This window comes from Aythya marila (genome assembly GCF_965140915.1).
Source record: "Aythya marila genome assembly, chromosome: 24".
Lineage (NCBI taxonomy): Eukaryota > Metazoa > Chordata > Aves > Anseriformes > Anatidae > Aythya > Aythya marila.
Genome location: NC_139065.1, coordinates 507,519 through 535,086, shown reverse-complemented (window position 1 = coordinate 535,086; position 27,568 = coordinate 507,519). Strand labels below are relative to the sequence as shown.

The 27,568-nt window shown below is 48.6% G+C and overlaps 2 protein-coding genes and 1 long non-coding RNA gene across 9 annotated transcripts in view; 1 reads left to right on the top strand and 2 right to left on the bottom strand.

Moving 5' to 3' along the window:
• The window catches only part of SRGAP2 (SLIT-ROBO Rho GTPase activating protein 2), a 102,025-nt gene extending 98,321 nt beyond the window's left edge, over nt 1-3,704 (bottom strand). For all 7 annotated transcript variants that reach the window (XR_014319022.1, XR_014319023.1, XM_082778538.1 and 4 more), the window contains exons 1-2: nt 3,639-3,704; nt 2,436-3,000 (exon numbers count right to left, since the gene is read on the bottom strand). Coding sequence is in view for 5 of the 7 variants with exons in the window: in XM_082778538.1 (XP_082634664.1) it covers nt 2,436-2,502 (67 nt within the window). In the remaining 2 variants the exon portion in view is untranslated. The remainder of the gene's footprint in view (nt 1-2,435; nt 3,001-3,638) is intronic.
• Nucleotides 3,705-4,141: 437 nt separating this feature from the next.
• On the top strand, nt 4,142-9,934 carry FAM72A (family with sequence similarity 72 member A). Its single transcript, XM_082778544.1, has 4 exons — nt 4,142-4,278; nt 5,130-5,207; nt 6,363-6,487; nt 7,406-9,934. The coding sequence occupies exons 1-4, from the start codon at nt 4,208-4,210 to the stop codon at nt 7,498-7,500; spliced, it is 369 nt and encodes a 122-aa protein (XP_082634670.1). The 5' UTR covers nt 4,142-4,207; the 3' UTR covers nt 7,501-9,934.
• Nucleotides 9,935-16,571: 6,637 nt separating this feature from the next.
• LOC309886951 lies at nt 16,572-18,446 on the bottom strand. Its single transcript, XR_014319005.1, has 3 exons — nt 18,331-18,446; nt 17,497-17,596; nt 16,572-16,713 (listed from the first exon to the last, which is right to left on the bottom strand). It is a non-coding gene; the product is annotated as an uncharacterized lncRNA (long non-coding RNA).
• Between the last annotated feature and the right edge of the window lie 9,122 nt (nt 18,447-27,568).

Sequence of the window (27,568 nt, the reverse complement as noted above, 5' to 3'; positions counted from 1 at the left end):
AAGTTTCTAAATGCCAGTAAAAAATATCAGAGAATTTTCTCATCTGAAAGAAACAGATGACATCTTACAGGGCATGGAGCATGCCAGCACCTGATTCATCACTCCCACGGTGACCGCTTCACGGCGTCACTTTGCAACACGAGAGAGAAGGCACCAAATAACCCATAATCAGAGTTAGCGCCGCTTCTAGGCTGCTCCTGCATGTAGGTTAAGAATGGGATTGGGACACCAAGGATTTTCCGTAAGGACTAAGGTACGTTTAATGATTAGGCAGCACCACACTTGTAACTGTGTTTTGAACAACCTCACGTGCCCACTGCAGTAGAGAGACCATCACGCCTCTTGAATTACATGCTCAAGAGGCTCAAAGGGGTACCTGGCTTGGAACCGAGGCACCTTGAGACATACTGCAAGCCTCACGAAGCCTAAGAAAGAGCTTGTAATCATAAAGTCTCCCCCAGCCCTACTCCCAGAGGACGAGTGCTGAAGATGCCCACTGCCCAGCGGAGCTCCCTGCTGCTGAGGTGCTGCACCAAGCTTGCAGCCCTACCTTCAGGCATGGGTTCGAGCTGGTCAGCACTCCACACAGCCCTCTTATAGGAAGGGCAGGAGAGGGCCCAACACCTCCTGCTGGCCTTGTCCATGGCCCCACAGCACCCTCGGGCTTGCCATCAGGCAGCCCCTCACTGCTGGTGGGCATCGAGGGAGCGCGAGGGGCACGGCGCCAACCAGCGTGGCCCTGCTCTTCCTCACCTCATCTCAGTTAAGAAGGTTTGGTAAGGCAGAAAGCCAAACGCCTCGGTTTTGGGACCACATCTACAGACCAAGCTGACAGGCCTGCAGTGACAGTCTCTGCTCGCGGGGAAGGCCCGACTCCATTGCACACACCCCGCTGGTCTCTTTTTGGAAGAGAGAAGATGTTTTTTCTTTTCTAACACATGAAAAAGCAAGAGATAAGATAAGCCCTACTAATTCTCAAGCCTCCTTTGGCGTTATTGTGTCCATTCCACCAATTAGTCAGCGTGTCTTTGGTTTAAGTCCAAATATTGTGGCTACAGACTATCACGCATATTTTGATGGGGTAAACAATGAAAGAACATATAAGCCTCTAATTTTACACTGCCTTCAATTCCCATTTCCATCAACAATGGCAAGAAAACAGGAACAGAAACTAAATTAGTAAAAAAGAAACCCATTCTTCTCCATTTCAGACTTCAAGAATCCAAGAATTGAAAAAAAAATCAAAGTGAACCCCTATCCAGCTTTATATTTGCTCAGATATACCTGCCTTTTTTTTTTTAAACAAAAACATCAAAACTTCTTCTCGATACACAGCACTAAGGTCAGCGTAGGACATGCATCTTGTAGAACAAGATGTTTTAATGATTTGCATCCAGTGATCACCCCTCAGCATGAAAAATAGCCAAGCACATAACAGCAAAATAATATTTTAATTGTCAGTTTTAATCTACGTTTCCTACTCAGATTTAAATCACCTTTTTTTAAATCGCATCGATTTAACTCAATCAACCCTGCCCGAAGGCCATCTTTCTTGCATGCTACAAGCATACCAAGCAAGTTTTCACCAATTAGATAAATCATTAAATCTCATAACTTCCTAGCAGCGATACATCAAGCCGTACGCGAACAATAATTATTTTTAATAAGTGTTACATTGAAAACTTTGCAAAAAATAAGAAGCTAAGTAGACATTTCACCATTTTTTTTTTCAACCCAGAGCACATGATGGCCTGAAGCCCAGCCAGCTGAATCCTGCAGAAGACTTGCATGATCTCTGCAAACATGCTCCTGACATTTTCCTCCCTTCCCTGTGACGATACGGGAATAACACTGACGCGTTCGCTTCCTCCAGTTCTGTGTGTATGCAGATGTACGTGTGCATACCCACCCTGCAACCTTGAGGAGTTCTACTCAAGAGCACAGGATGAAAAAGCAGGCAGCAACGAGGGGCTCACCACGAGCAAAATCCCGAATAATGGAACTTTCTAGCACAAATAGCTTTACAGGGACCCTAAGCGAGGTCCCAGTTACTGCCGGCTGCAATATGCTCTTCTGACACCGCATGGATTTTAAAAAGGTTCCTACGATCGGAGGATTAAAAAGCAATTAACCGGCTGTCATATTCCCAACGCAAATCCCGATTTTCAAACCCCAGGCAGACAAACACGGATCTCTCAGCACTCAGAGATCCACTGCACCGGGTAAAAACGCCAAAATACCTTAAAACACACCACCATGGGTGGCACCTACCCTGTGGGGGCCGCGAAAAAGCCCTGCAAACCCAGCAGGGCGCTGCGTTAGGAGAAAGCCCTGCGGATTCCAGGCGATCTGCAGCCCGTTTCCCCCCTTCCCCACCCAAACCCCGCAGCCAGGGCTGCAGCAAGGCAGCGGAGGGGAAGAAAGCGCCGCCTTACCTTTGACTTGGGTGTCGTACTCGGCTATGATCTCCTTATCCTTTTTGAATTTGGCCGGCGACGTCATGTTTTCTCCCCCCCAGAAAGGCTCGCCCTAGGAGCGCAGGATCCAGCAGCAGGCGAGCCGCGCAGCGCCCCGCTTCTCCTCTCCTCGCCCCCCACCCCAAAAAAAAAAAAAAAAAAAAAAAGGGGGGGAAAAAAAAAACCCCAAAGCTCAGTCCATGGGGCGTGGGGCGGCGGCGGGGGGCAGAGGCAGGCAGCAGCGGGCCCCGGGGGCGGTGGCTCCGTGTCCCCGCTCCGCAGCCCCCCGCAGCAGCATCCGCGCTCCCGCAGCCCCCGGGGGCTCCCCCGGCGTTAGCAGCGCGGTGGCGGCGGAGCAGGGCTGGAGGCTGGCATGGCGGGGCCGCAGCGAGCCGGGCTGGGGGGTTAATTTTTTATTTTTTTTCTTTTTTTGGGGGGGGGGTTCTCCTTTTTCTGCTTTTTCTCGCCGCGTGGATGCTGAGAGCCAAAGCCCGGCCGGGCGCAGGGGCAGAAGGCAGCGGCCGTCGTCCTGGGGTCTGCCCGCCTGCAGGGGGGGGACAAACGGCGGCGTTAGGGACCCGCAGCCGCCCCCCAAAAAAACCACAACCCAAACCTGGAGCCCCCCCACAAGGCAGAAGGGGCGGTGTGGGCAGCCGGGGCCGTGCCCGTGTCCCTCAGCCCCCCCCACCCCGTGTCCCCATCCCTGTCCCCATATCCCTCCCCCCCCATCCTTATCGCCCCCCATCCCCGACCCCATATCCTCCCACCCCCACCCCCCAAATCCCGTCCTCCCCATCCTCCATCCCCCACGCAAGGCTCAACTTTTTCCCTTTTTCCCCCCTTTTTCCCCCATTTCCCCTTTTTTTCCCAATTTCCCCGTTAAGCCCGGGGGGGCTGCGGAGGACGGGAAGGGAAGCTCCGAGCCGCCCCCCCTCGGCCCCGGGGGCCCGCCCGGCACGAACAATGCGGCCGGGGGGGGGAAGGAAGCCCCGGGGGCTCCGGGACGAAGCCGAACGGAGCCCGGGGCTCCGCCGCCACACCGCCAGCCCCGCCTGGGGGGCGCGCGGCGGGGACGCTGCGGCCGGGGGGGCACCGGAGGGCACCGGGGGGGACTCCAGCGGGGACCACCGGGGGCCGGGAGGGGGCTGTGGGGCCGGGGGGGGCTCTCCCGGGGCCGGTTACCTGGGCGCCGCGGAGCCGCCTCCCGCCCGCCCGGCGTCCTCCGGCCGCTGCCGCCCGGTTCCCCCCCCCGCCTCTTCGCGCCCCCCCCCTCCCCGCCACCGCCGCCGTTGTCGCCACCCCGCCGCCCCGCCCCCTCCGTCCCCGCACCCAATCGCCGCGCGGGGATGGATTCGAGCGACGGGATTGACGACCAATGGGAAGGAGGCTCCGCCCTGCCCGCCCCGCCCCTCGGTGGGTAGCGGTGGCTCCGCCCCCTGGCGGAGGGGTGGGCGGGGCGTGGAGGAGCGCGGAGGCCTCCGCCCCGAGGACTGCGGAGGGGCGGGGCGAGGCGCGCGGCTCCGCCAATCAGAGCAGGGGGCGGGGCGTGCGGCGCCCAACGGCCGGCCGCGGCTGGGGATTCAAACGGGCGGCACGAGCGCGGCCGTTACCGGGCCGGGCCCGGCGCCCCCCCAACCCCCCCCCCCCCCCCCGCCGCCATGTCACTGTCGGGGCCCGGCGGCGCCTTCGCGGAGCGCTCCGTGGCCGTGCTCTGCTGCCGCTTCTGCCGCCACGTCCTCAGCTCCCGCGGCATGCGGGCCGCGCTGCTCGCCGCCACCGGCACCGCCCCCGACCTGTACTCCACGGACATCCCCCCCACCGCGTGAGTCCCGGGGCAGGCACCGGCAGCGCTGAGGGGGAGATGGGGGGGGGAGGGATGGGAGAAGGGAAGGAGATGGAGGGAGAGGAGGAGGAGGAGGAGGAGGAAGGGCAGAAAGAAGAGGGGGAGGAGGACGGAGGGAGAGGAAGAAGAGGAGGAGGAAGGAAAGGAAAAGAGGGGGATGGAGGAAGGAGAGGAGGGGATGCAGGAGGAGGTGAAAGAGGAGGAGGGAGAAGAGGAAAGGGCTGAGGAAGAAGAGGAGGAAGATGAGGAGGAGGAGCAGGAGGAGAAGGACCCTCCCGGTCCCCACGGAGCCTGCCCGGCCCTGGCACTGCCGCAGGCCCCGAGCTGCGTTCCCACCGCGGCATTTGAATGCCAAGGAAATGAGGCCGCAAAGCAGCGTGCTGATGGTACTGGTGAGGGAGCGGGGTTAAAGAGGAGATGAGGAATCAGAGGCTCGCTTCTAAATGTCCCGGCCTTCGAGGTACCGGGCGGGAGGCTTAGGCGAGGCCCGCCAGGAGCCGGGGCGACATCCGCAGTCAGATCTCGGGCTGGTGGAGTCACGGTGAGAGCGGCAGGGCCCCGGTGTGTCGGTGTCAGGAAGCATCAGGAGAACTGGTGCTTTCTGGTTTACGTTGGGGTGACTTGTGACACCTTAACGTAAGATCTCGGGGCGCTTTCTTGTTCCCACATGAGCACAGCTGCTAACCGACAGGTAAAAGGCACTGCGTGCTCTTGAGAAAGCACAACACGAACATCCCTTCACTGTGACTTCACGCCTGTGCTGTCAAAACCTTGCAGTTGTAACCAGAGCTACGTCTAAACTTTAATATTTCTACTCTCTTCCCACCTAGTACTGTTGACTTCATTGGCAGCTGCTATTTTACTGAAATCTGCAAATGCAAGCTGAAGAACATCGCGTGTTTGAAGTGGTAAGGATGTCACCCGATGACACCAGCACCTTCACATGCATGCATGCAGTGCTGCGCAGCCTTCTCCCTGTAGCCTACTGCAGTGAGAAAATCAAGGGATGAATGAACAGATTGCGTACTTTATTTCAGATTTAATGCTGCCTGATAGAAACTCAGCCCACTACTTCTGGGCCTGGCTGCCAGTCTATTTCTGTGCAAGTCCCAAGTGGAAATGTGACAACCTTGTCAGTCTGAGTATATGGGAAAGCTTGCGTGCCACCTGCCTGATTAAATGTCTGCTTCAACACTGAGATAATTGTGTGAATAAGGCCACAGTAAGAAGTACTTACTCATATTCTAATTAATAGAACATCCTCTTGGCAGATCTGGCTGTCGCTAGCAGATGGAAGATGCTGTCACTAAAGTTCTTGGAGTTCTTTTATCCTCTTTACTAATGTATGATATTTAAGACTAAAAACAACTCCGGTAACGCATTTCATGTAGCGTTATTCGAGAGTATCCTTTCAGCTTCTTAACAGAGACTTACCTTGCTTGGATTTAAAGGGGAGAGAGCAGGATATGATAGGAACACAGCATTTTAAATTTTATGACAAAAGTGGAGAAAGTGAAATATCTCACTGGAGCGCATGACTGAGAAAGGAGAAAAATGTCATCCTAGGTTTTGACCTAGGAGAGCAGATAAAGCTTTCATAGTCTTAGTCTTAAGGATATTAGTTTTAGTCTCTCTCTCAAAGATATTTTTCTTAGCCTCTCCCTATTCCTGACACGCACTCATGCACAGTGCTGCTTTACAGATGAGCTGTACGTTCATGATGGATTTGATTCCAATGGAATCACTGGCCTTCAAACTAAAGAAACACCGCCATTGGTGATATAATGCCATTGTTATGTAAACTAATCCGGATTGCACAAGTCAGGTTACTAAATAGTTCTCTGTGCCAAAGATCTAAAGCTTAGATATTCTGTAACTCCTGACAGATGTTTTCTAAACACTTAAGATGCTTGTTTAATTACGTTCCCTTACCTTTATCAAAATAGGAGCATCACATAATGGTCTTGTACCCTGGCTATTTGATGTTAATTTCAACTAGAAAAAGCACCATTAATCTTTCCATCAGGCTTTTGTGTTGCTCACTATTTCACTTGTCTTTCTAGCGGTAATGTTGTTGGTTACCATGTGATCTCTCCCTGCAAACCTTGCCTGCTGTCCTGTAATAATGGCCACTTCTGGATGTTTCATAGCCAAGCAGTCTTTGGCATCAACAGACTAGACTCTTCTGGTAAGGAACACATATGTTTCCTTCTCTTCCCTGAAATCCTGAATTCCAAATCCTCTTTCTAATGAGGCATCTCAATATAGTTAAAGCATATGGAGAGCGTGTAACATATGGAGGCATACGGCAAGTGTTGCTGTGTTGCTAATCTAGCAAACTACTTTGGGGGAGGTAGTTGTAGCTACTTCCTAAGTTAAAATTTCTAGTAGAAATTAATTAATTTTCATCAAAACGCTTAACCTACTGTTCCTGTGGGTGAAAGTCAGGATTTTCTGGAGCAATATTATAACTGCTATAAACAACAGAGCCACCAGCTGCTATTTATAGCGGTACGTATAGCTTTACAGTGCTATCAGGCAGCTGTCCCATGGGCACTCTTTTTGGGTGAGTCATGTTGTCACTTTGACCCTATATAACTGAGTCCCCATTAGCTCAAGCTGAAATTACAGCTCCTGCTAGCTCCTTTATTCAGCTAGATCTTCTCTGGATGCCAAGTGTCTAGCATAATTTGCCTCGAGTCTTCAGGAGTGCATAGCATTCTGACAAATCACTTCACCTCCTTGCACACGAGAATAACTTGTTGTCTAAACCTTTCAGTGTCACCTGTGTTTCAGATCAATGCATTTAAAAATAAATTGGCCATGAGGGGATTATCGATAGCTATGTGAATTAGCGATACGAATACATCAGTAGGCAGGGACTTACTCTTTGAGCTATGCTGTAAACAGCAACACCTACAAGATCACTTTGGAAGAAAAAAAAAAGAAATATTCATGTTAAATATATGAAGATTGTGACTTACCAGTTTTTGCTATAAGAGTACTTACTTTTACTGAAAATAGACACTTGAGCAACTAAAAAAATAAGGACACCATCCAAAAATATATATTTTTTTCTTCTTCTGTCTTACCTCCTTCCCACCAGGTGTGAATGTATTGCTCTGGGGCAACTTGCCAGATTTGGAGGAAAACACAGATGAAGATACGTCATGCATCTCTGAGGAGGAGTATATCAGATAGCATTTATCTACAATATACTACAGTATCTTCCCTAGATACGTTGCATTGCTGTTTGTTTTGGACTTGTCTTCCTGCTGGCCCATTACAGCTTAAACAATGGAGGGAACTATGAAATCTGGAAAAGAATCCTGTAAGATGTCATCTTCTGTCGCTGCAGTGTGCGTTAAACTCTTGCATCTGCCTTGTGTGTATCATTCTGACTGGAGACATGCCCTGAACAGATCTGAATGTCAGATATTAGAGATGCAGATGGCAGGTGCACTTACTGAGGTCTAGGTCTGGTTGTTCTTACGCTTAAGTTTCAACAGTTGACATTCCTGCTTAACTGTATTTTTCTTCTCTGCTCCATGAATACTGTTCTAGTAAAGTCTTTCACATCCTGTAAGTACAGCTTAAAAATCTTGAAAAATAGTCAGTTTTGTTGATGGATGATGCTCTGAAGCACCATTGCTTAAGTAGTCACACAGACCATTCACTGCCCAGAGCTTTCATTCTGAGTGTACAGAGTCGCTGAACAAGTGTCTTGAAGTGTCATAGCTTTGGCTTTATTGTCTTGGTCTCTTGCTTTTAGCAGCTTGTTCTCTAGGCATCTGAGGCACGTTAGGATGCTCCTGAATGTGGAGTGGGGAGCTGTCTTTGAGTCTTCCGGTCTTCATCTTTCAGTACTTTTAGGATCATGTTTCTGCAAAGATCAAGTTCCTTTTTTTTTTTTTCCACCTTCCCCCCAATAAAATCTAAATACTGAAGTTTGTTAATGTCTAATGTGACTTTGGGACAACTACCTACTAGAGTAGTTAAGACCAGCAATAAAATCCATCCAGGTTTGTGTATTATTTTTCCACCTGATAGGATAGGCATTCTTCTAAAACAGAACTTAGTCATCCGATTGTGTCTCTTTCTAGAATGAGAAAAAAAATCAAATCAAATATTCAGTGTTTGTGCCTAGCCTTACATCCTGAAGCATAGAGACAATCTCATTCCTCTAAGCAGTAATGGATTTAAAGTTCATTACCGGAGTTGTTACAGTCATAGTAATTAATTTATGAACTAAATACTGTCCCCTTCAGCTAGTCAACTGAAGGATCATATTTGGAAAATTCAAGTTACGGTCATATAAGAGAACTGGCAACACTTCCAAAGTTGGATTGATGCTGAATTAATCATTCTATAGCCTCTCCTGCTACTTTGAAGAGTATCAGGAGAGATGCTTTGAAGGCAGATCTGACTTTTCCTAGTATTTTTACTGCACTGCATTTTTATATTTCTTCACGGTGCTACCTCTTCTGCATTGTTTAAATGTATATTTGTGTGTATATATGTGTGTGTGCGTGCCTATGTATAGATATGTCTTGTTTGGATTTCCTGTATTATGTTTGCTCACTAAATAAAAGGTTTGGACTACGTACTTCTCTATGGGCTGTAATATGGATATATAATGATATCAGTTAGATAATGAAAACAATGGAGCAGTATCTTGTATCAGAATTAGGTTGAATTATTAGGTCCTTCCTACTATTACTTTGTTTCAGAGACCAAAAAAATCCCCTTCTCTTGGTTGAGAACTGTCAGCTTCTCAGTCTTAAGGGTGTTTGGTTAGTTAACTTCTGTAATAACCAACCATCCCACTTCTTGACAGTTTTCTATGCTGCATGAATTTTTTTTTTTATGCTGCATTGTAAGCTGGCAAGATGACACTAAACACAAAGATTTTTCTAACTGAATTCATGACCTAAAAATACATCTGATACTGTTTGTATAAGGAACATAATAATTCAAAAAAAAAATATCCATACTAGAATTCTGCTTTGTTGTAAGCTTACCACTTTTAACCTTCCAAAACCTCACCTTTTGTCAATGAGTGGATTCTGTGTCAATGGCAGGGTTGACTAGAGAGCTGTTCTCTTTGTTCTCTTTACCCATAGAGGAGTAGAGGACTGAAATTTCTTCACAACAAGTCATTAATTCTCAATTTGCTCTCTATCTGTTCTTGCACATAGAACTGGAAGTTCTACTGTGAACTACTTTAATTACACAGGCCTGTTTGAGCTGGTTCTTCACAACTAGACAGCAGCTTGAAATAAAAAATGAGCCAACTCTGCAGTTTGTTCCAGCCTTTTTTTGAGGATAAAGAAGTTGTGTGTGTTATATGCAAAGTAAACAAACATCATCCATTGCTCTACCTCTTATGAATGTTGCCAAACCAACCACTCATATCTAGGGCTGCTTTCTATGTGAAATCTAAAAAAGAACTGACTAAGCAGTTTGTGGTGTAGCCACTACTCCACATTCACAGGGCCCTAATATTTTGGGTGAAGGTTTCAAGGCTTACCCTGTAGAGGAGAATACTTTCCAGGTTGATAGATAGATAGATACCTCTAGTACAAAAAAAGCTGACACAAAACTGGATCGATGCTTCTAGAAACCTTCCCAAATACTTCAATCTAGCCAAAGCTTTTTTTGAAATAAAACAACTCAGATCTCTACTTTGCCGGTCTTTTGCTTTCTCTGTACTCATTGACATACGAGATATGTTACAGCAAAGCCCTGGAATCTCATGAATCACTTGGAAGGATACGGGTGTGAGGCACGTGGTATAATCGTGCTGAACATTAAGGCAGCTTCCGGAATGAATGGATCAGCAGGGTTCAGCTTCTTGCTGGATCCCTGGTCAGTCACACAGAGCTGGGTAGCTGTTGTCCTTGCTAAGGGCTTTACAATAAAAGTTTACGTGAGCTCTGCTGCACTGCCAATGGAGTCAAAAGTGGAGCACAAAGCTGAAAAACAAGAACCCAGTCCTAAGGCTTTTCTCTTCTGCTCATTAAGGTACACACAGCAAGTAATTGTAAGAACTTTAGTGTCTCTAATCAGATCTGGATTTATTCAGAAGCGTAAATGCAGGCAAAGTCTCTTAAATTTTAAACTCAAAGTCAGAGCTACCGCAAGACCTTCAGAGTCTCCTGGCACTCACAGCTCAGTTAAAATCAATGCAGTCAGCCTCAATGCCCATAGCATTACCTCTGCCACAGGGCTCTCATCTGTCACACCACGTACCAGGCCGTGCACAGCAGCTCTGCAGCTATGAGATGTTGTGTAATACGGCTGTGTAGGTTCAGGGTCACTGGCTTGTTTGGATGAAAACATTTGAAAGTAAAACTCCAAAAGTCACTGAGGATAAATAGCTCCAGTCTGGATCACGGGGCCATTTGCAATTATGCTGCCATCGACAGCCACCCATTTTCTTCTCTGCAATTCACAATTTGCAATTCTAGCTGGAGGGGTAGGAGAAAGTCATAGCAAGACAGTGATAAATTGATTCCCCTTCATATTAAATAAGACTTACTGGAAGAAAAAGCACATTTAAATATTCTTCATTATTTCGGTGCAGATTAATGCCTAATCATAATCTTACATTTATGTAACACCATTCATCCCAAAGTGCTTTACAATGACAAACAGTTAAGAATTCCTTTACCACTGAACTGCAGCCAACTCCAGGATGCAAAGCAGCTGCCAAGTAGACAACATGCTGCAAGGACCACGGTAAGCATCACCCTGTAATGAAATTCAGTATGTGATCTCTATCAGTACAAACCGATACGTTGATTATTGAGGGAGGCTCAACTTGAAAGGCACTCTCTTCTTAGCCTGGAATGCAGTTCATCCACTTCAAACCCGATGACAGATGGGTCACCTCTCCTAGGACTGGGCCCAAGAAGCTCAAGGTTTGAATCTGGGGAAGAGACCTACAGTAAGAGAAACAACCGAGCCATCTCAGCTCCTTTCTCTGGCGTACAAAAGCTGGCACTCTCTTTTAAGTCAGTTAAAACGGTCAATTGTTATAAATCACCTAATTACTTTGTCGTGAGAGGTCATTGTTACATAGTTTATTACGTTTGCAGCCTGTGTGGTTTCTGAAAGCATACCCCAAGGAACAGTGCGTATCCCGAGTAAACAACCTTTGTGTACTATTATTTGGATTAAGGGAGTGTCTACAGGCTAGTATAGTGTAACAGCTGTGGGTGCCTGTTGTGCAAGAACCTGTACGAGCACGGTGACTTGTAGTCTCCCAGAACATACACTGTAAACAGAACAGCCACGGGATGGTAAGGGAACAGCACGGCTGGCTCTATCAGAGGGGATCAGAGGTAAAGCCTGAGCTGCGTAGATCTGAAGAGGAGCCTCCTTTGTTCTGAGACTGCAACAGAGACCTGAGCCGAGCCTGTTCCTGCAGCTATGGACCACTTCTTCCTATTCCAACGTGCATTTGCAGGTTTATGAATATATTCAGCTCTTCCAGCACCTACTCAATAATCTCATACCTCATGCAAGAAGCTGTCTCTGTGCCAGCATTTCTGGAGTTCTGCTGCATTATTAGATTTCTCTCCTGCTCTATCATACAACAAGGATATACCCTATAGCCAAATACCCATCAAAAGCATACATGGAAAACGGGTTATTCCAAACCTGTATAGATTCAGGATTCATAGGACTAAGAGATGTGCTCTCCAATTATGCAGTATGCAGGAGAGAAAAAGCAGGATGCCTGCCTCAAACGTCTCCTGTGAAATTAATTCCAAGTTGCTGATGCACCACCCAAAATTCCCTCTCATCAGGAAATATCAACCATGCTATGCTTTGAAAAAGCATCAGCATTTTCCGAGCAGCTATTAGCCAGGGGGACATTTTAGCTGCTTTGCTGTCTGCAGTGTGTCTTGTCATCTTGCATGCGTGACACAAGCTTAACAAAGTGAGTCTGCACTCTATTGATTTCTCATTAGAAAGCATGCCTCACATTTTGGACACCAGTGAGGGGAAAAAATAACAGGGAACAAAGCCGGTCAAATATAAGCCAAACAAAATCTCTGGTGCTTCACTTCTTATGTCATCTGAATGCTGACAGCTTGATGTCTCTGGGTAATGCCACACGAGGGAAATTAGCACCATAGCACTCTTATGCACTGCCATCTGCATGTCAACGTATGTAGAAATTTGTGCAAGCCGTTAGAAAGCAAGATTGATAAAAAAGGCTTGATCTTTTGCATTTCTCTGACTACGCTTATTTACTGGAGAAAAGTGCTAATTAAAAATAACCCAGCATCGCCCCAACCTAACTGCAGCCACACTAGGATTCTTCCCTGCTGTGCTACAGCAGAAGCTTATTAGTTCATCCCACTCCAGCATATGGCCTGTTTTGGGATAGGAAATTTCCACTAACAGAGGAGACGATGCCAGACATACAGGTGTTTGGGGACTGTCTTCCTAAGTAATTTAGGAACATAAAACCAAAAGGGAAGCAGGTCTTGTGTCTACTGGGCACATCTGACAGTTCTATATACAAGGCAAGCTAAAGAGAATCTAGAATAAATTAATAAAGTCGTATGATTTTGCCTCTTCTTATCTACCTGCCTCCCAGAGTTGATGTCACACTCCAGCAACAGACTGCCCAGATAAGCAGAGGGGTTTGGGGACCAAAGGACATAAAAAAAAAAAAATGGGAATACGAAGCTCACACACAATTTGTCTGCACCTTTTGGAGTTTTTCCCAGCATCTGCTCCTTTATCAAAAAGTTATTTGTCTTAGTTTTAAAAAAAATACAAACATCCATTTAGGTCTGAGACTGACAGAGCTTCAGGAAGAAGGAGCCCGGCCTGCTGTCCATGTGAAGCTCCCAGAGGACAGCTTTTTCAACAGACACCAGCAACGGAGGAGGCACGAGGTGGCGTGCAGTCAGTGCTCCAGCACCAAGCTGCATCGAGCTTGAGGAGTGCCAATCTTCAGCATGAACATGACAAGAGGACTTAGGCCTGAATCAAACCATAATGTGTGAAGCTAGAAATCCCCAAGCATTTGAAGACCAGCATCAATACAATCTGTGCCCAAAATGGGACTAAGAGTGCACCTTCGAAGGCTATGTAAGCAGAACTGTGTGTCACACTGCCAGATACAAAATCCAGGTCCTTACACATTTTTTAAAAGACTTCGAAGCCACTTCCTTTGCCTGATTCACTTATTCTCTTGCTTCATCACTGCATAAGTGGAAATAGAGAAAGAAGTAGATAGTTTTAGGCCACCAAAATACCAAATCGTTTCCTCACAAAGTGGCCAACGAAGCCCACACCAGCAGAGAATTATTTGGTTAAAAAGACAGATGGAATAATACAGGGTCACATTTGAGGGATGATTGTGAAAGCTGCTACAGATTCACCCCAGCATTCACTCAGACTCAGATATTAATGCCGAAAATGTTTGGAAAAAATGAAGCAATTTGCTCTTGTGCAAGGGTCCATCACAAGACTTTCCACAATGTTGCTCTGCTCTTGTAAATCTTTATTGGAACACAGGTTGGAAATGAAGTTTACCCCAAATCCAAATAATTTTGTAGCTTAGAAGTGAAAATTCAGATAGATATATTTTTTCCCCTCCCCTGCTACTAGGAGGCAGCATTCACAAGTGTCAGGAGGTACAAATTCAGCAGAATGTGCCCATTTTTTTTAGCTCCAGTCATTATGTGGAATCACAATTCAAACACTGCTTTATAAAAGTGGTCCTGGCCACTGTTGAGAAACCTTTCATCGTGATAACTAGGTGCCCACTGATTTGGTACAGACGTGCCAGTGACAACACACACCTCTGAATCGCTCCTTACCTCTGGGCCACCCCGATGGAAGATCCCCAGCGAGCTGAGGGCACTTGCTGTAATCCAGCCACAAAAATCACAGGACTTAACAACAAGAAGCTTTTGGACGGTGACAGGCACTTTGATAACAACCTGCCACTCAGCCTGGATCACTCGAGCCTCTTCCAGCTCCTGCCAGGGGGGGGGTTCAAAACGTGGGCACAGATGATTTTGGCACTAATTGTAGTGTACGCTGCCAGACCTGACAGGAGAGGCAGCATCACTTTCCCCTCTCGGTGCCTTGCTACTTATTTAGATCTGTCACGTCTCCTCCTGCCCCGTAAGGGCTAGCAGGAGCTACCAGGTGAATCCACGCCTGACATTTTCCAAAGCCCAAGGGAAAGCAGGGCAGTTATCCCCCTGCTCTGTCCCTAATAAGTTTGATCTTACAGTCTCTGTACTCTCCTGAGCCTCCCTGCAGAGATCAAAGTCAGCTATGTTTGGGTGTGCAAGCACATACACGCATGGAGAAGACACGTTAATTATGGCCTGGAAATCTCTCTGCTAGAAAAAGAACTCGTTCCCTCTTTGTCGTTTCCCTCACCTCTCCCCCACAGAATTTCACGCTGGCCTGATTTACTCCCTGAAACCAGCTTTGGATTGCAAATGGCCTAGGGACAAGAGACACAACCCAAGTATTTCTTGGCTGGAAGATGTGCACTTTGAAGAGCAGACACTCAGCACTAGCACAGGCTCTGGTGCCACAGCACGGAGCCAGGGACTTGTTTCTTAAGCTTTACTTTCCCTGTTTGCTGAGCTGTCAGGTCAGTGGTCGCAGCAAACGGGCTGGTAGAAAGGGAGGTATTTAGACAAAAATGACTGTTTTATTTGGTTGCTACCCTCATAGACACTGCTGATGTGCTTGGAGAAAAAAAATAAATAAAAATGAGGAAACTTATCTTCATTTTGTTGGCCCAGGCTGACACCGAGTACACGCTCATCTCTTCTGCTCCCAGAAGGGAGGTTGCTGTTTGCAAGATGCGGCTTCCAAAGGCGGGAGGGAAAGCATAAAGTACAGGCTCAGCCTGGTGCATCTTTCTATCAGAAGCCTGCAAGGGCTGTGCACACCTTCGCAGACGGACCCCAGGTGCTGAACCAGCTGGAACGCGCTCAGGGGAAAGAGGTGTATCCACAGCGCTGACAAGGCTCACCCTTCCTCCTGCCAGAAAGGAGGGGAGGCTGGCAGCAAGGGAGCACATCTGGGCCACCCCAAAGGTGGGTCTGTTGCTGTGCCGGAGCAGCCCGCAGGTCCCTCCAGCTCAGATAGGGCCCTCTGCCCTGGCCAGCTCATCAGGAGGCAGCCGCCTTTGTTCCTGCAGTCTGGGAATATCCCAGTACCTCACCAGACAGCAATCCTTTGCTTCCAAAGCTCTAGGAACAGTCTGGGGATATTTTTGTGAGCCAGACAGGAGCACCTCCGCCTCCCCCAGTATCTTCCAAATTCCTTTGTAAAGCAGATAATCTGATTCCTTCCTCTTCCCATTTTTAAAAATAAAACATTTTTTTTCACGTTAAACAGCGTGTGTTTTATGTTTGCCAAACCGTTTTTTTTATTATTTTTTTCCCTGCCATTTTAGTTTTGCTAGTGTAAATTGCTGCTGATCTGTTGCCCCCAAAATACCCCTTTGTCAGCCCCTGCAGACACCCAACAATACCGTGATTCCTGGTGCTGATGCACACCCAAGGTGACAGTCTCCTATTGCTGAGGCCACATCACTTGATAATCTGCTGAAGTTACTACTGGAAAAGCATCCTGCTAAGATTACCACAAGCACAAATTATGCCCCACACATCAAACGTCTTCTCCAGCTGATAAAATCCTACAGCCAGAGCAGGACAGCTGCTCTTCCATCTAACCAACGTGGTCCCTCCAGCACGAGGCTGGAGCACACAAGTAAGCAGGGGTGGGGGCGTGGGGGGTGTTAGTGCTGCAAATGCATGCACGTGCACGCTCCGTGGCGAGCCGGGGGTCTTCCAGCTCCGGGTCTCAGCACAATAACTGTCATCACCCACGGAATAAGAGACGCTGGCATTATGCTCAACAAATTTGCATTCAGAGTGATAACGGAAAATCCAACTGAATTTATAACTTCATCCAAATCTTAAGGCCGAGAGGTTCCTCAGCAAAGCACTAAGTATTTAATTCTCTGCTAATAGAGTGAAATAGAGATAGCAGGGAAAACGCAGGAGCTCCCTATCAATGGAAACAGAGAAAGGGACACTGATATTTTAAGGCATCCACCTTTAGGTTATAAGCTGCTTATCTCAGACTGCTACATATGTGGTCTCCTTGGGAACAGAGTCAGACAATAAATCAGATGTGCCAACAACATTTATCAGAAGCTCCAACTAGCCAAAAACATCAGCTCTCCTAAGAATGCCAAATCAGTTTTGCAAGATGCGTGGCCAAGCCTGGAGTCACTCTTGAGGCATGCGGCAGGGGTAAGAAATGCTGCTGTTAAGCTCAAAAGAAACGTTGCTTACATTACTGTTCCTTATTGCTGAGACCTCCTGGAGCCACGAGCTGCATCAGAAGCTTCAAAGAAAGGTAAAAAGACAAAAATCAGGCTGACATTATGTAGGCATGGCTAACACACAGGCAGGACAACGAGAAACACAGAAACAACCCAATCCACTCTTTTCACAGTTTGAAGCATGCAAGAGATTATTCTTGTCTTATTCCAAAAAGGAGGGAAAACAAGAAAAAAAAAAAAAAAAAAAAAAAAAGCACCAGTATAGAGATAGAAAATGATAGGAATAAAAACAGCTTGAGAAAAGTCAGCAAGATAACAGTATGAATATTCTCTAGCTGTAACTCTGCTGCCAGACACAAGCAAAAAAATCCAGACATTTCATATGTGCAAAAACAAAACAATCTCAACCAAATCTCTCTGTGAAAAATGGTGAAAATTTCCCAACCAGTTCCAAAATGCCTCGCTGCTTATGTGTAACCAAAAGAATGTCATGGCAGGCATTCCCGGGGCACAGGCCTCCGTCTCATTTGCAAGGGATTTGGCCTGGGATTGACAAGTGCAAAAGAAACAGCAGCAGCTCTGCTTGGCAAGTCTTATTCATCCCGAAACCCTGACCTCCAGAGGCATCAGACATACTTTGGTGGGCACATGATCTGGTAACTGACCCACAGCCTGGGAGCAAATGTCTCTGGCAAGCGTCAGGGCATCGGGATGAACACAACGCCAGCATCTGCTCCGTGCCCAGCTTTACCTGTGGCCACAGAAGAGGAAGAAGTGGCCACCCTTCCCCTTAGGAGTTGTGAAGTGTCTTGAGCAATGTAAGGCTTCTGAAAAAAGCAGCTTACACCTGGTCTGGCCACAGGCTGGCAGCTCCCTGACCTCCTCCACGGTGCAGACGTGGTACCCGCTCCCCTGCTGGTCGCAGCCTCTCATTTCGGAGCATACCTGAGCACAACCACAGTCCTCAGACAAAAAAAAAAAGATGAGAAGGAACGGCACGGCTACTTGAACTGCGGCACCACCAGGCTCTGACCTTGTCCGTGCAAGGCGTGGTGCTAATAAGGGAGAACATTACATGAGCCCTGATCCCGGCACTTCCAGAGGCTGCAAAAGCAATTCCCCAAATCCGGCACCCAACGCAGCCACGTCTGCACGGGGAGCAGCAGGCCACGGGGTAATTCCCACAGCACCTGTAACAGAAACCAGAGGTGCCTCCAGGGCAGCACCGGAGCTGGAAAGGCTTTTCCCTGCCTGGCAGCAGTGCGATCAGCCGGCTTCGGCCCAATTTCACGTCCCTCCTGCCTCTGGCATGCTTCTGGCACACTTTGGGCACGCTTCTGGCACGCCAGCCTCTGTCACAGAGGCACCCACCAGCAGCACGGGGCAGCTCCTGAACCCCCGGCCTCCAGCACCCCGGGGCACCGCCGGGCCCTCCTGGGGCACCCCCCGACCCCCCCCCCCCGGGCACCCCAGGGCCCCCCCAGCACCCCCTGGCCCCGGGCGCGGTGCCTGGCGCCCTCTGCCGGAGCGCAGCCGCGCGTGGGGAAAAAAACTCCACATTTTTCAGTTAAACTCCAGTAATTGGCAGTGGGGTACAGAAGGAAGAGGGACTGCTCAGCATCTCTTTTCTCCTAATGGAGACAACACGAAAAAAAATAAAATAAAAATCCACCTCTCACCTTTCTGGGGGCCGCAGCAGCCCAAGTAGCTGCCACGGCGCTGCAGCACAAAACCCTTGGAGCCACACTGTGCCTGCTTTGGTGGCCTCCTGGAGCCTCACCGTGCCTGATTCCCATGACCAGCCCCCAAAAAGTGCCCCGGAGCTGCAGCTGCATGGACAGCACGGCACAGAGCCAGGCAGCCCCCTTTTCCACTAGAGGACAGTGCCACACTGGAAAGCACAGGCTGTGGCCCTTGCGACACGCCGCCAGCACTGCCCGCTTCCCAAAGCAAACTCTCTGAGTCACATCTGATAACGCTGGCTCGCAGTAAAGCAGAGGACAGGCAGTAAACCTGCAGCCAGGGGCAGACCGAAGGGAAGGACAGGATGTCCCATCCAGCTGCTGCACAGCCTCGTGCTCTGCCCCTGCACAGCAACATCCCGCAGCTGCACAGGAGAGGCTTTCTGATCTGCTTTACACTCCTTGTCTGTTGGATTGTCTTCCTCTGCCACCTTCTACACTGCATTATGCTGGGGAAGAGATCTTGGCTTGAAATCTCTGCTCATCCTACTGATGGTTGAATGGCACTAGATCGGTTTCCATTCACTTTGCTTTCATCCCCTTGCCCCGTGAAGGCAGCCAAGCCCTGGATAGAAGGTTGCTGTACCAACTGCTTTCAAGTGGGTGTTTTTCTGCCATTAGCCACTGTTTTTACTATGAGGATGAGGCAGAGATATGGACTGATCAGGAAAGCATACTTCAATAGCATTTCTGCACAAAACACAGATCCAATATCTGACAACGTCAGGAAGGATGGAGGGGAGAGCAGAGCTTTTGAGAAAACCAGCAGTCTGTTTTAGGCAGGCAATCTAATTCACGATCTGCATCTTTCCCTTTCTTCTTCTGATGTCTTTCTCCATTAGCAAAGTAAGAAATGAGGGGAAGAATAAAGTCAGTAAAGTCTCAGAAATGGTTCATTTGATGCCTTTGCTGACGTTTTCCTCTGGCTAGTTTTAATTTGACTTTACAAACCTTTTTGCAGCTGTGTTTTGCCTTTTGGTGAGGGGCAGATTTTCCACAGCCACAACCAGCTTCAGATCCCGTAACTGCCATTACCACTGGCCAAACCAAGGTCATCCCAGGAGAATATGATCACTGCGACTTGGCTGCCCTTTGGCAACCCCTTTCTCCGGGAACCTGTGCTGAAGTTCAGTGCATATTTCCTGCTCTGTTTTCCCTCAGAAGTGTTATCAAGTGACTAGTGGGTAATGGAGTGCCATTTAAATCCAATTAAATAACTCCTCACCCACTTGAGACTGCTGAAAAAAAAAAAAAGAAAAAAGAAAACAGCTACTGAGGTGTCACCCAGAGGGAAGGCCTTTAGCAGCAGTAGAGATGGGTGTCGGGATTTAAGAACATCCAACAAACGGCATTCACAACAGGCAGGATTGTGGAGCTCATTCACTTTGTTTTCCCCCGTTAACAACCAGTCTGTCTGAAGTGAAGCAAAGCTAAACAAATGAGGTGAGGAATGAGATTTTCAGAGGAGGCAGAGTTGGGTTCTGATCATTAACACTTTTGTAGCTTTTACACATTTCCCAGTGCTGTCACTGGGTTTCTCTCTGCGGTGACAAACGCTGCCGCCGCCTTGTTTTTAAGCTGAAGTCCAAGACAAAACAACAATAAAATCCCACGTTTAATCTAACACGGCCTCCCAGAAGCATACACTTTGTTGGAACTTATTAACCAGCTCCCCGCTTGTTCCCCGCATAATCAGTTTGTACTTCAAAGTCTCCTCTAGCAGACAGAGCTAAATGATGGTGTTAAATTCACTCATGTATAAAATTAATTAGTTTTGGGGCAGGACAGTGGATATTGGTTGTCAGAAGTTGAGATATTAGCTGAATGGGGTTGCCCAGGGCTCTGGGGACCTTTGTAACTTCCCAAGCAATACCTCGTTCCCTTGTACCCTGAGCGAGGCCTTTCAAGTGGGGCGGATGAGAAGAGCAGTGGCTCCCTGCAGCGCATTGTTCAGCAGCAGGAGAATTATCCCTGAGCTGAGCAAAAGGCAGAGTGCTTGCTGCCACACTTACAGAAATACACACTTGCAAGACCAAGATGTAGTCCAGTTACTGGTTACTGCCACAGAAGTCACCCAGCATTATAAATCCCCTCTCAAACTGCGGCACCGCTCTCTGTCCGGGGCAGCCGAGGCACCCAGCGGGACGCCTGAGGCCAGGTTCCCCACGAGGCTGTTGGCCAAGCGTGGGGTTCGGTGAGGCAGAGACCCCAGGCTGGCTGCGGTGAGGAGCCAGGCATTTTGTTATGTGCAAATCACCCAAGAGAGGAAAAAAAATCCTGTCTGATCCCCTGCACAGGCAGTAGGCACAGGTCACATCAGGGAGCAGTACCCTTCCCCCTGTCTCTCTGTTTATTTCCAGAATAAAGCTTTCCCAATTACCTTTAGGACTTCAAAACTCATCTAATTATTTTCAAGTCTCACCATTAAATCTACCAGTTCGGGGGGCCCTGGACCCACAAAGCACGGGGGCAGGTCCAAGCCCCCGTGCCTTGTTTGGCTCTACACACGGGGCTTAGCAGCAATTGTCACATTTCACCTAAACCCAACAGGTAGCTGTAAATCCACCCCCTCCCTGAGGCTGGGCTTGCTCTCACCTCTGTGTGACAGGCGAGATGCTTTGCTAAGCCTCGGGTGGAACCTGATGAGCTGAGATGAATGACGTGCAAGGAAAGCCAGCGGTTCTCTGGGTTATGGACCTAGACTATGACAGCCCCAAACTCCTGCCACACTCAGCAGAGAGCTCTTTTTGGTGCTTGACAGCAGGGCAAAAGGTCTTTAGATATAGCCAGGTTAAGACTATCTGCAAAATGTAAGCAAATGCATTTTGATGCTTTGAGACGCCCTGGGCAGAACCATGCACATGAACCCCCGTCTAATTTGGAAGCACCAGGACCATGATCAGAGCATGCTGCCTCTCGGTTTTGTTTTGTCAAACAAAACCCTGTAAAACCTCAGGCAACCAAAGCCTGAAAAATGAGACATCCGTCCTTGCCACCTTCATCCCGTCCTTTGATTCCCCACATTCACACACATCTGCAGGTGATGGGGAAAGCTCCGGCGTGTGAGCTCCCCTGAAGAGGGCACAGACCAGACACAGCTTCGGTTGCTGCTTCAGCTACATCCATATTCCCATGCCCATACAGAAGCCGTAAAGAAAAATCGCCCCTCGATGCTTGACCTGCATGTTAATTTGGTGCCTTTTCTAGACGACAGCAGCTCAGTGAGACAGGGAGATAACGTAGAGGCCAGTGAAGAAATCCATCGATTTCAGTCTGTGGTTTCCCCACCAGCAGGCTCTCACTACAGGCTGTGATGTGCTTGCATGATGAAGTGATAATCCATTACAGCCAAGAATACTGGTCCGCAGATCATCTGAATTATAAGTGATAAAACTATGCATTTGGCAGGTTCCAGAATGTCATTATTGTGAAACATGGGGCAACATTTCCCATTTACAGCAGCGCTAAGTACATCCTCATGGCCTTTCAAATCTGTTGTGCAAATGCATATGAAAATAGCTTTTAGGAGATGCCTTGGCAATTAGCACCATACATGCAGGGAAGAGTCAGCGACAAAGAGATTGCCTGGTAATGCTAAATGGTGTTCTTCAGAGACACGCAGACCAGACTGCCGCAGACTAATCCAGCCTTCAGCTGAAATATTCCCTTGAATCTAGGATCTGCATGAAAAATATGAGTTATGCTGCTGACACAGCTTTTGACTTAGTGTGCCACTATCAGGCACTTCGGGACACCAGGTCAGGGGCTTCCTAGAATCACTTTCTGAGGAGGGGGCACAATCATTTCTAATCCACATCGCTCAAGTACCTTGTTTCACTTTACAGTGATTGCCCAGTAAGTTGCTTTTATAAGGGCTCTGGGTTGTTGGCTTTACCATCAAAGCCACAAACCCTTCTACAGCTGCTGCCTCCCCGGAGGAGTCCTGCACTACAAGAAGTTCTTCAGAAATAAATGGACAATTTTCTTACTTTGTAGACTGAAAATAGCAATTTCTGCCTGTTCTTCATGAGAGCCAAGAAGGAATCAGAGGTTGAAATTGAGGTTAAAAAAATAAATAAATAAAAATAGAGAGAGGCAGAAGAGTATCCAAGTGTTTACTGTGGATCCCTGGTTCCCATTGATCTAGATATTGCCCTGAACGCTGGGGCGCACACCCGAGCCAGCTCACAAACAGACCCAGCTACAATGCCACCATTACGGGCATAACCCTCAATTCTCACACCAACGACTGCCCCCTCAGCATCCCAGATGCCAGGGGTCGGTGTCCATGGGCTCTTCAGATCCACTATGGCTAGGACAGCAGGACCCCAGGGCTCAGCACCCCGTGCTGCAGCTGCTGCTCCGTGCAGAATATGTCCCGCAGCACACGCCAGCACTGAGCCGTGGTCCACCCGGCAGCTCCGTGAGCACCTTGGTGGAGCTGTGATTGCTGCAGGACATGGCCCTGAATGCAGGACACAGGGGGACAAGGCTGCCTTGCCTGCCAGGTCCCGAGGCTGCTTCTGGTATCAGCCCTTTGCTGCCTGCCGTGACCCCGGCCGCCTCGCAGGCAGGCGGTACGTTCTGTGCAGCCGCTGTACTTTGTCACCTTCTCCTCACACCCCCCACGGTGGGAGAGGATTAAGCAGCATTAACTGCCTGCCTGAGGCTCCCGTCCTGCTGCTCTGCCTGCCAGGGACCGAGAGCAGTCCAGGATTAGCTGCTCTTGTGCTGGCCAAAGGACTAGGAGGTGCTGGCTGCCTGCTAGCCAAGGGAAGGACTCCCCAATTTTGTGTGAGCCCTCGTTGGCTGCTGCCCGCTTCTAAATGAGATGTGTCATTGGTGCCAGCAGCCCCCAGCCTCGGGTGGATGGGTCCAGCTGGGGGAAGGACCCCCCAAAGGGGAGTCACGGCTCCCAAACCCACTGTAGATGTCAGGCCAAAGCTGAATCCCCCTGTTCGTGCCAGGAAAGGCTGCTCCCCTGGGCCCACGAGATCTCAAGGTCCACTTTGCTCTTTTGTTTTGCCTTCATGCCTGGGTCTCTACCCCAGCAGGTCCTGGGACAGCAGGGACACCCAAAGCACGGTGACAAAACGCAGATGCCAGAGAACACAGACCTGCAGCAAGCCAAACAAAGCCATTGCTCCCATGCTGTACCTCCATCAACACCACGAGCATCCTCTGCCCACAGCCGTTTAATTAGGAGAACCAGACAGTATATTTAGAGCACAGCTTTCTGCTTCATTTGCAGGAACTGTAGTGCAGGGAGGAGGCAGACCATTAGGGCTATGTTTCCTAGGAGATTTTCACACACTAAGATGGGAGAGAGAGGGGGAAAAAAAAGAAAAAAAAAAAGACAAAAAAAAAAAAAAGACATTTCATGCAGGCTGAAAGTAGAAATTCCACGGGCACTTCTGATCTTTTAAGCATGCTGAGCAGAACTACTAGTGCAACTACAGCAGAGCACTTTAATTGGGCTTATTTTGTCCTGTTCTCCGTGTCACACACACAAAAAAACAGCAAGGAAAGGAGAGCACGCTGCTCAAACAGCTGAAGAGATGCAGCGTGCCCAGCAGCGGTTCTAGTGGCCAAGTCCTCACCGTGAGCTTCTCTCTCAGCACCATGATTGCCCATACCTGGGCAATCCAAGAGCATTTGGGTGAAGCGATTGTAGGTAAGCACATCCAGTATTGCCCATTTTAACTGAACGAAAAGGGCTAACATCAGGACCTCAGGTCACTTTAACAAGAAGTGGTCTCACAGGGGTAGCTGCATAATCCCAAACAAATTTCCCCAACGTGTTGGCATAACCTGGGCCTGACTATCAAATAGGCAAGAACAACCTTTAATCACGGAGCCTTGAACTTTGCTTTGGCAGGGGGAGTGCAGATCACTGCAGACATCCTTCCTATTATTCATCATCTTCTAATATATTGTCCTGAAACAGAAACAGCTGCTCCTCTCCTTTCATCATCCTGATTGATGCCTCTCTTACCTGGAAGGCAATGGGTTCGGAATAACTGCAGTGCTTTCATCAGGCAAGAAGGGGAACAAGTAGACAAAGCAGATCGGAGGTCATGGAAAGGTTCTTGGTCACTTCTCCTTTCACTGAATTGAGCACATCTTAAAGCCTCTGCTCTTCTTTGTCTGAGAGAGGCGAGGGAGGAGGATGAGAGGAACAGTTCCCCTCCCATGACAGGGCACAGGCTGGCTCCTGCACCCTCCTGCACCCCTGATTTCAGCCCTGCCATGAGCTGCCTGCAGGACCCACATGGACCCGTCCCCATGCAGCCAGATCAGGACCGGAGCCTGGTGTTACCCGTGCCACTGGTGCAAATTTCCTAGCAAGGTTTCTATTTAAAATAACGTATATCATCTTTACAGGCTGTAGGGTCTGAAAATCACATGCACAGATCAGACCTCCACTGATAAGGCAGAATTCAGGACCTGAAGAAAGTCCCTGTCCCCAGCCAAAGGGGGACTTCCAACCCACTGACTGTCCTGGTGCTGCCCCCTGCGTCCCTCCAGAGCTGGCTAGGCATGGATTTTCCCTCCAGCAGCCTCAGGAGGACAAGAACAAGCCATTTGTTTCCAGCCTTGAAATGTAATTTTATTTTATTTTGTTTTCCTATTATTGATTTTAAGGTTGTAAATGCGCTGGCTGTGTCTGTTTTTTAAATGCTAATGATGATAACAGCAAAAGGAGATGAGGGAGCAGGGAAGGAAACTGAAGCATTTCACAGCTACCAAAGCCTTTTAACATCCCTGGCTCTACAAGGGAACCAACAGGGAGAATGCAAAGATGATAAACAAGTAATTTGCTATCTTGAAGATGCCCGTAGCTTCAATTTTTCCTCTGGCAGTTGCCTCTACTTAAGCAGCCTGTTTCCACACATATGGGTCAAATTAAAAGACACGGCAAAACAACCAGGAAAAAAGTAAACTGTAATAGAGTTATCAGCTGCTATAACCCCCCAGGGCTGGTTTTATTTTATCCAGCAGAAATCCCCTGGTGCTATTCACAAGCCCAGGACAGCAACGTGCTGGGTGGGTGATTCCCGGGCTGCTCAGCTCTTACAGGTGGCTTGGGGCTACTCCGAGGTTGCCACAACGGCTGCATGCAGCGGCTGAAGAGCCGGAGGCAGCAAGAGCATGGCCAGGTCCTGGGGCCCTGGAGGCATGGGGCAGTGCTGGGCTCACAGCCCTGGTGTAAAAGGAACCAGGTTGCATCGCACCACTGCTACCCCTCGAAGGAGAAACAGCTCTGATTTGGCTGCAACAGCCTGGAAATACTAGCAGCGTGTTGAGTAAATGTGCAGGAAACACATGAAAGCAAATGGGTTTATTTTTTAATCCATCTGCTTGAGACAGAGCCTTGCTGGGATAATCTCCCTCTGAAGAAAAGGGATTTCTATCTTCCGAGGATGAAAGATTTTCTCTTCTGTGAATTAGCTTCCCTTTTCTGCAAGCATCTTTGCAGAAGTATTCTCTGTGCTAAATTTAGGGAAATCTGGAGCAGAAGATCTAACTGGGAGGGAATTGCTCCTGGATTAAACTGGTGGCAGGGAGGGCCGAGGCTGTCCTGAAATACTTGAAATGCTCCATTCTCTCTGCAGAGCCTGCCCTTCCATCTCTGCCTTCATCTTCGCTTGTTATCGCTTTGTGGGTTTGTTTCTTTTTCATTGTCCTCTATTAATCTTCCAGAAAATCAGCTGTCTGATCACAACTATAGAAAATTGCATTATTCCTGAACTGCCCCCCTATCACCGCAGCACCTCAGAGAGGCCCTCTCCTGCGGTGGGTAGTTTATATCCACAGGGTGTCTTATAAGGATGAATGTCTTTTAATTAGGCACAAACTGTGCTCATTTGTGGTTATTAGAGGTGATCTGCAAATCTTTATTCAGCAAATAATAGCCTCTCACAGGCAACTTAATTGTAATATCACACCCAGTGAGCCAGAGCAGGCTCTGCGAGCAGCAAGTCGGTGTCAAGCAGATAGCTGCTAGGAAGAAACCTGGCCCAGTGCTGTTCCTTTGTTTGCTGCTTTCTTCCCCCAGTGTAGAAAGGCAAAAACACTGGAAATAGATGCATGCCTTTACTTCTTATTGGCACAAATTAATAGCCAGTAGGGGAAAACGAAAGCCCTAATGTTGCAAAAGAAAAGTGAAATTGTGCATGTACACAGGTATATTTATGTGTGTGTGCAATGAAATATTTTGCAATCAGACTGTGTGGGAAGGCACACCGAAGGCTTGAAGAAGTGGGAAGGGGAGATCAGAAGAGGCAGGAGGGCAGCTCTCCCGTGCTCTGCTTGGCCCTGGCTGGGCCTGTGCAGACAAGACCCGTGTGCATTTCAGCTATTGCCCCATCTGTATTACCAATTTATAGTGCATTTGTCTTTTGAACGAGGCTGCTGTGTTTCTCAGCCTCCACTGCCACTGCTTCAAACTACACCCAACACTTCGCACGAAGTCTGCAACTGCCCTGCGCTTTGTATCTCACTTCTCCCCTGCAGCTTTTCCTTTTTGATTTTTTTTTCCATGCTCTGTGCATATGACAGATGGGATAAATGTTCACAGTACAAAGCAGAGAGCGCTCTGCAGTCAAGTGGGATCAGGCTCCCCACGTTTGGGGTGGGTTTCTGTCAGACAGAGTAAAACAACAGCATTTAGCTGAGGACCAGGCAGGCAGACTCGAGCTTTTGTCCTGCCCCAGGGACATTCTGCACCCCCTGCCTACACAGCCCAAAGAAACGGGCAGGAGGAGGCAGCCTCGGGATGTGGTTCCAGCGTCTCCATGGACTGTGCTGATGCAGAGAAGGAGGAGAGCAGGAGCAGGTCCCCAGCAGAGCCTGGGGCTGCAGCTCTCAGCCAGGGCGGGGAGCTCCCGGCTATAAAACCCAGCACGGGCAGCGCTCAGCGGCAGCTGCTGCTGGCACACGGCTGCTGCGCTCCCTGGGGACGCTTGGACACCGCTCACCTGCCTCCCTCGCCACGCCTGGAATGAAAAGACCAAAGGGATGCATTTTCCAGTACTTTTACTGCACTAAAAAGAAGCAACAAAGAGGATTCCTCTTTGTTACCAGCACAAGGGAAAGAGGTGAACGGAGAGATGAGCAACCCAGGGAGAAACAGGGATACGGGAACGTGTAATGCAGCAGAGAGAGGGATCAG